Source organism: Micromys minutus, assembly GCF_963924665.1.
Source record: "Micromys minutus genome assembly, chromosome: 3".
NCBI lineage: Eukaryota > Metazoa > Chordata > Mammalia > Rodentia > Muridae > Micromys > Micromys minutus.
Genome location: NC_137972.1, coordinates 37736847 through 37745592, shown reverse-complemented (window position 1 = coordinate 37745592; position 8746 = coordinate 37736847). Strand labels below are relative to the sequence as shown.

The 8746-nt window shown below is 42.1% G+C and overlaps 1 protein-coding gene across 14 annotated transcripts in view; it reads left to right on the top strand.

Moving 5' to 3' along the window:
- ITPR1 (inositol 1,4,5-trisphosphate receptor type 1) overlaps positions 1-8746 on the top strand; it is a 313259-nt gene that overhangs the window by 105407 nt on the left and 199106 nt on the right. For all 14 annotated transcript variants that reach the window (XM_080913792.1, XM_080913793.1, XM_080913799.1 and 11 more), the window contains exon 5: positions 8489-8604. In XM_080913792.1, the coding sequence (XP_080769918.1) occupies positions 8489-8604 (116 nt within the window). The remainder of the gene's footprint in view (positions 1-8488; positions 8605-8746) is intronic.

Genomic DNA, 8746 nt, shown 5'->3' with positions numbered 1-8746 from the left:
CAGCCAGTAGATGGGGCTGAGTGAATCAAATTCAGTCAACCTTGGGTCCTTGTGACAAACCATAGGCAGGCACTGAGTGAGAGGACATTGCTTCTCCCAAGGTTCAGCTGAACACGGTTTTAGCTGCTTTGTCTCATGAGATCATTGACAATAAGTGCAAGCACTAGGTTGCTTCCCAGCTAGTGCACTGAGAGCCAGTGCTCTGTGCTCCTCCCTAGATTGTCTCCTATATGTACACTTGTCAGGAATAGTAAAATCCCAGGACGAGTGAACGACTCAGTACCTCTCCTGCCCTCAGTGGGTACCTGCACTTCTGTGCTTCTACCTCCACACAGATAGAAACAGAACCGCCTTCTCCACCTTCGGGTAGAGCACTTTCCTGACTGGAGGAAGACTTGGCTTCTCAGGCCTTCCTGGTTATTTAGTACAGTCAGAATTCTAGGTTGAGAATCATTATAAATCATAAGTATTGTGTTGAAATGGAGCCCCAGGACAGCTCATATTAAATTTCTGATGGTATTATTATTATGATTATCATCATTATTAATGTTATTGTTTTAGAGCTGATGACCCTCCCACTTCTACTTAAAAGACTCAACTATCTTCTCCTTTTCCCCATTAGTCTAAACAGTTTTTACTGTATGTAAAAATTCTGAATTGTATCTATATGTAGGGGTGTGGTGAGGTTTTTTTCCAACCTAGAAAGTCTTCTTCAGTTTCAGGATGTTTTCTTTGATGATTTCTGCACTTTAGTGTCTTGTTCTGAAGTCCTCAGGTGTCAGGGCTGTGGGTTTTATCTGCTAGTTCCTTTTCTCTTCCTCTCTGCTTTCACTTTTGGACAAAGTCTCTTAACCTAGTTTCCAAAACGTCCTGCGTTTAAAAACTGCTTTGTCATTGTTTGCCAAGTTCCTCATTTTAAATTCCTTTCCTTTGTCACAGGGTAAGGCTTCATGCATATTTAGGATGATATATTTCTTACCTGTGAGGATGTTGACTGTCCGGTGGTTGCTTTTTCCCATCTGTTTTCTCTATTCTCTGTTTCCTCAGCTGCTTTTTTTTCAGGTGTCAAATACCTCTGTGTGGTATCAGGAGGTAATCCCATGCCTGTGATCTTGATTGTCTCTAGATAGGATAGGAAGAGGGAAGCCTGAGTGAGCTAATTGTAGATATGGGCGTTTAATTATAGATATGGGAGTATAAGAATCGAAGTGAGTCTTAACTACTGGGAGACCTCCCTCCTCCCAAGTAAGACACAAGAACGGAGTTGGATGCAAACATGAGGTTTTTTTTTCTGCTGTGTCGGGGTTGACCCCCAATCAGCTTCTCATGAGGAGTGACTAGAAGGCGACGTGAATGGCTATAACAAGCAGTTTTTATACCTTTTAGGGGTACAGGTTACATCAGCAAGTTTACAGTTTAAACTTATTGGCTAAGCATATCGACCTTTGAATCTATTGGTTAGCAAGCATATGGCAGATTATGACATGCATTTGAACTCTATCTGGGACCAGAGGGTCAGGTGACTATCAGTCAGGACATTCTGAAGTTTTTCAAGAATGTTCCTGCTCCTCCCGTGAACTGTGGGTGGAGAATGGAACTTGGTCTAGCCTTGACCTGAGGCAGTGGTTGTAAGGCTGGCAAAAGCCCCTAGGGTCCTTCAGGAGCACATTAGTTGGTAGGACTTGTGAATGGTTACTTTTACTCACAGAGTATTAAATAGCAAGCCACCTTTTTCATGAGAGACTGTTTACACATCTTCTCAGAAGGAGCCTCAGGTCTAAGGTCAGCATACATTTCCAATAAAGGATGAGACAAGAAATATTTTTTAAAATAATAAATTAATATAGTTAGCAGTTTAGTACTTCATTTATTTATTGGGAGTGTGAAGGCCAAGAGTTGAATCTCTTTCCCTCCCTAACCTGGGTTCTAGGCTTTAGACTCAGGTCATTAGGCTTATATGGCAAATGCCTTTACCCACTTAGTCATCTTGTCAACCTTGAGACAGGAAATGTTTTATGCTTTGCAGTTCAATAGGCAGAACTCAAGATATTATATAACAAGAGAACAAATGTTTCTAAAATGTTTTATTGGTGAGAGTCATTCATCTTCTCTATGAACATTGAAATCTGAATTTGACATAATTTTATGTTATAAACTACCATGTGTTTTGTTTCTAATTATGAGGGAATGTGAAACTCTTCTTAGCTTGTGAGCCATACACAGGTGGGCTAAAATTGACCGCAGTTGCCCAGGAATCTGTGATTGGCATTTCCTGTTCTAGATTCCCACCTGGGAAGAAGGTCCTGGCTGTGAGTGCCTGTATACCTCACCATCCCCCTTGTGCATCGGTATTTGATTTATTTCCAGTTCCATCTCCTTCACTGTAGTTAGTGTATGGGGCTTCTGGACCTCTGTGTTCACCCCTACCTGCCAGCCCACCTCATAGACACACCCCCCATAGATACACTCCCCACCCCCCACCCCCAGGAAAGCCTGGGTTGTCCTTAGTATGTGTGCATAGTGCATGTGGTACTTAGTGGTGGAGTGTCTCAAGGTCTAATGACCTTTTCTATAATTTTCGGACCTAACTTGTACCATGCTCCATGTGTAGCCTTCAGCTCCGTAGACTTTCTGGGGTTCTACAAACTCACTCTGCTACCTCTGGTTTTCCTCTACAGAAGCACAGGCTTCCTTTCACTTCACCCTTCCGCTTCTACAGATATATTTCAATAGTGAGGCTGTCATGTCCCTAGTTCCTGATGGGTACCTATAATGTATTTTGAATCCTGACTTCCTTGCCTTCCCTCCTGTCATCTTTCCTCTGTGCCTTTATCTGCTGACAGCCGTAGATTGCTGTTTGGCATTTTCTGTATTCTAGTTGCTGGCTGACCTGCTCACCACTCAGCATTTCCACTTGGATATTTTATGAACATCCCAGTCTTGATATAGTCCTAATAACATCCTTGGTTTCTACTCCTCTCACCAGTACTTGTTCCTCCCTCATTTCTGCTTTCTCACTAGGCTCCATGGTGAGTAAGAACTATTCCTTAGGACCTGGAGATATGCCCAGTGCTTAAGAGTGCATATTGCTCTTGCTGAGAAGCCTAGTTTGTTTCTTACTGTTCACACCCATCTATGACTCCAGGAGACCCGATGCTCTCTTTTGGCCATCTCATGTACTTGCATAAACATGCACATACCTACACATAAGTACACATGATGAAAACTAGCAACTGAAAAATAAACTTAAAAATAAGAAAGCTCCATATAGTTGTAAGGCTGACCAAGCTCTTCTCTCCCTCTGTGCCCTGAAGGCCCTCTATGGCTTCCCAATGTTCTTCCAAGACTCTGATGCCTTGGACTCCAGGCCTCTAATACCTTGTTTGCTGTAGCTTCAGTCAGAGCTCCTATAACTTAGTGTTGTTCACATGTGTCAGCCTCGTTTTCATTCCGTGTGTGTGTGTGTGTGTGTGTGTGTGTGTGTGTGTGTGTGTGTTTTATATGCTCTTAGTATATATGTGGGTGCTCCTGGGTCTACTTTTTAAAATATAAGTAAGTACTGGAGATTCTAACTCAGGCCTTCATTCTTGTACAACAAATGGTCTTACCTACTGAGACATCACCCCTGCCACCCTCCTTCCTGTTCTTCTAATGCTGTAAACATCATTTCCCTCCCCATCCAGGGCCTACGTATTTTCCATGCCTTCTGCTTGGAATACTTTCTCCCCAGATGGTGTCCTTCTGTAATAATCACTTTTCTCATGGTTGTGACAAAGGACCAAACCGGATCAATTCAGGAAAGGAAGGATTTATTTTGACTCATGTTTGAGGCACAGTCATCACGGTGATATTGGATAGTCATTGTTGCATCAGCAGCTAGGAAGCAAAAGGAGGATTCTGTCTATTGACCTGTCTTGGTTTTATTCAGCCCAGAATCTGTACAGAGAAACTCCTTCCTAGACACACCGAGGGTTTTGTCTCCTAGGTGATTCAATTGATAGCATTTGGGATTGGCTATCACATTTCCTTTCTGCCTTCAGGTCCACCATTTAGATGCCCTAGTTCTGGAGACACTTTTCTGATGACCTTTGGGGATCTCTGCTTCTTCATGCAGTCTGGTTGTGTCCAAAGGCAGTTCTTGTCTCTAATTCTCTCCCCCACTGTACCATTCATGTAGCAAAGGCTAACAGGAAAGCTACTGAGTTGCTAATCAACACATGTTAATTGCTTCATCTAATTTTTGAGCACTGTGAAGTTGCTGCGATTCAACTTGTCTGTTTGACTATGTTGCCTCTGTCACTGATAGCATTTTAAGAAGCTGGTGTGTCGAGTTCTTTTTGCAATACCCAGCAGCTGCACATAGCAAGCACGTCACTGAACAGTAATTAGTTTTGTCAGTATACGTCTAGAAGCTCAGAACTTGAAATGCCTCAGACAATCCCCAAGCCATTGTTTCTAGAGCACATTGGGATTACTAATCTGTCACTTCGGTTTTACAGCGACTCTTAGGGGCCTGGCCATAGGCATGGGTGGGTGCTGTGGAGACCAAGGGCTCCCCCAGCTTTATTTATCCTTTGATGTGTTCTCTGAGCTTTATACCGTTTTCTTCCCTTCTGCTTGATTCCACTTGGCTGAGGGCACCTCTGTGGCTTCTTGTACTCTCATTTTCTCGTAAGTGTGCCCCCCAAGTCCTTGTTGCATGTTGAACAAGTTACACAGTTATCATTCCACCACCAGCTGAGTTTTAGAGTGCGCTTAAGCCACGGAAGACTCCTGAGCCCCTTTCTCTCTGCTGCCTAGCTTACTCAGTCCTAAAACAGTTAACCAACTCCTCAGTGCAGCTGAGTCCTCTCCTAACCCATTGTAGCATATGCTAAAACCTCAGAATATTCCTAAGTAATTTCTTTTGAAAGCTTAATTTAGTTTATTTTTAAAAAGCCTAAAATAATACCTATCATATAAATTTTTCTTTGTGGCATATTTTTGGAGTTAGGCCAAACCACAGTGTGAGTGGGTGTATGTGTGTCTATCTATACACATACATGCATACAAACATGTTCACCTTCTTTCCTTGTAGATAATATGTATATATTCTACCACTGAGTGTCCTGTATCTGACTGGTTCTATACTTAGCACGGTGTTGCGACCCAGCAGAACCCTGATTTCACTCTGCTGTGCCATCCAAATAGCAAAGGGCATCATGGAGCCTTGGAATTGCAAAATTCCAGAAGTGTACTTTAACATTATATTTGAATGCTTAATTTAATTTTCACTTTGCATCTGTTGCTAGGCAACCAGGAAGACAGGGCAAAATCAGCAAGGCTAATTTGGTTCTGTTACTAGTGTGTTAGCATCTCTTATATTTACATTGACAGTTGATTGTAAATACTCTTCAGCCAGTGCAGTGCTACATTTTATCTAAGGGAGGCAGGCTTTTTATCACATCAAGCTTAAGTTCCTGCTGTAGCCCTTAGGTGAGGTTACCTGTGTCTCCAGCCTGTGTGCTAGATCCTGCTCGCTTGGCCCTAGCACACACGGTCGAAGATGGTACTTCCCATGGCTTTCTATCCCTTAGCACTGTGAGTTCAGCCTGCTCCTCACATCAGCTTAAGCCTAGCTGTTTGTTTTGGTAACAGTGCTAAGGTCTGTGAAATACGTTACAAGTTTTAAAGAAATTTGGCTGTTTTATTTTCTGTCTCAGCATTGGTGAAACTTGAAAATGTTAGTCACTTCGATCCTTAAAGTAAGCCATGCATTAAAATGAGTGTTGCTAATTAGATTCCGAGATCATAAAAAACAAACAAACAAACAAACAAACAAACAGAAACAAAGCAGAGCAGAGGTGGCAGGAGCTGTGGGCGTGGCTGAAAAGATGACCCGGCTGGTCCCAGCACTTGCTGCTCTTCCAGGGCACAGAGTTTGGTTCCTTGACCTCCAGCATTCACATTAGGCTGTAAACTTTAGCTACAGAGGATCTGAGGCCCTCTTCAGTCTTCTGTGGACACCCACATATATGTACAAATACATATAACATATGAACATACACACGGACATGAAGCTGAGCTGTGGCTATTGGGGAGGATCAGAGAGGAGCTGGGGGATGGGTGAATACAATCAAATTTATTATGTGCACTTAGAAAATTCTCAACAAATACATAAACATATTAAAAATCAGTGATGGTGACCCTTCTGATATTTATTTAAGTGATAGGCTAGCTAGGCTTGGTGGGAAAGTTATATAATCTCCTCTACTCATGGGGCAGGAGAATCACTGAGTATGTAGCTGCATCCCATGGTAGAATGCTTCTGAGACATGTGCCAGGGAAGGGGCTGAGGTGCAGGAGGCATATTTAAAGAGGTCATCCTGTGAAGAAGATAGGACATTTAATCCTGACGGGTAGTGTGCTTATTCAGGAGGTGGGTGAAGAGTTTGCACACATCATGTTGGTAGGAAAGCCATCTCTGGAAGGGCTGTCATTACTCTCCACTAATTCTGTAAATGACCGTCACTTATCCTTTTTATAATCGGCACAGAAAGCAACAGCCACATCTTCAACTTGCTTCTTGCCATGTCTTTTTCTCTCGAAAGACCTCTCATACGTAACAAAAATAGCTGTCATATGTAATGAAAATTGGTAAAGATGAATCTCAACATTCCCATGTTTTCCTCATGACTAACTGTCTGGGACTGTGTAGAAATACTGATTTGATGAGACTGTCAAGTGGGGAGGGTTCTTTTGGCTTCTAGGATTAAAAAAAATTTTTTTCTCTTGATGATATGGAGTGTGTGCAAGAATAGTTTGCAGAGAGAACTCACTGAATCTCAGCAAAGATTCATTGGGGAATAGCTAAGAGAGTCTGTCTTAATGAACAGATAAGAGTAAGTGAGTTATCGATTCTGATGTACTTTAAGGGTGTGGTTTTTCCCAGTTGGGCATTTTATTTTATCACACTATTTGAATATCCAGTATGTCAAAATTAGTTTCAGGGGTACTGGTCTTAAAAATTATTTTCCTAAGGAAATTATTTTTTAACTTTTGTTGTTATTCTGGGTAGCTTGTAAAGCTAAGCATATACACGATCTCCTCCTCAGCTGCACCCTACCCCCAGCCCTGGGGACTTTCTTTATATAGCCTTCTCAAAATAAATGTATATTTAAAAACTATATCTGTGTGTTACTGAGCTTAAATATGTACATTAGAAAGCAAGCAGAACTATAATAATTAGTGAGAAAGATGAAGATAAAATAGTAATGTAGTGTCTGGTTTATCAAAACAGTCGCATAGTTGTCTTATACTTTAGAACAATCCATGGGCTTGTTTTAATTCTCTTCGAGTTGTAACAGAATAGCTGAGAGAGACTGTTCAAGAGGGGAAAGAGATTATTTTGGTTTTGATTTCAAAGAGTCCTCATCAGGCATGATGGCTCAGGGCTGGGGCTTGCAGTGACTCCCATCCACATCTCGGCAGACAGGATGTAGAGGGTTTGGTCAAGAGACAGGATGAGTCTGAAACAGTAAATAGCCTATCCCTATTGGTCTGCATCCACCACATAGGCCAGTTGTCCAAGGGGTCTGTGACACCCCCAAGACACTGCCACCTGCTAGGACCAAGTGTTCAGTGTGAATTAGTTTCTGACATTCTACACCTCGATCGCTGCCACTGCTTCAGGGTGAGGTTCATCATTAGAACACAGTGTGTTAGAGGTGTGCCTTTATGGTTTTTACCTTCTGTGGGAATTTGATTCGGAGCTGACCAGATCGTTATTTTTACTTTGGAGTTGCTAATCATAGTAAGAGTCGGGTCATGTCTGACTCCTTGTTCAGTTGCTTAGCTACTATAGTCGTTGTATCTATTTCTTTGCATAAATCTCAAAGCCTCTTGTCCGTGCTGCATGAAACAATGTAATAAAATAAAGAAACCCAGGATTATTAACTGGTAGCAATTAGGATATGCACCTCACAAGGGGCAAGGGCACATTTTATTGTTCTCAATTTGAATTTTGCTGGGTTTGAAATTTTTGTGTAACAAAGAGTCATCATGCACATCACATGACACTTGGAAGACCTTTGCCCTAGGAGGTACTTTCAAGTAAGCTATTAGTTTTATATTTAAAAATATCAGTGAGACCAAAGATCCCTCAATGCGTTGTTGTATACATGGGGCCTCTTTGACCCTAGAGTTACCCACAGTGAGTGGATGGTGGTAACTGTAGAGAAGGATTAATAGCACTTATTTTGACATGTGGTTCCAGCTCTGCCATTGACTGCCTTGGTGACGATTGTTTACCATAAACCTCAGTTTTCTCATCTGTAGCTTCACATGGTGATGATGAAAATTTAAGACCCACGTTTGTGAAAGGGTTTTGTACCAGCACTTATGTGTAGCATATTGGAACACATTAGTAAAGCTGAAAAGCCTTTTTTCCCCATAGACTGACTATACATGCCTACCCAGTAATGGCTTTCGCCTTTTGTTTCCCTTCTAGACTGCCTCTTTAAGCTATGTCCTATGAATCGATATTCTGCACAGAAACAATTCTGGAAAGCTGCTAAGCCCGGGGCCAACAACACAACAGATGCGGTGCTGCTCAACAAATTGCATGTATGTATGGCAGTGGGGTATTGGTGATGGGAGTGTCCTGAGTGGCCACCTGAATGGTGGCTGAGGGTGGGAAAGGGTTGGTTATATCAGCCTCTGACTCTATCATCATCATCATCATCACCACTGCCACCACTACCACCAC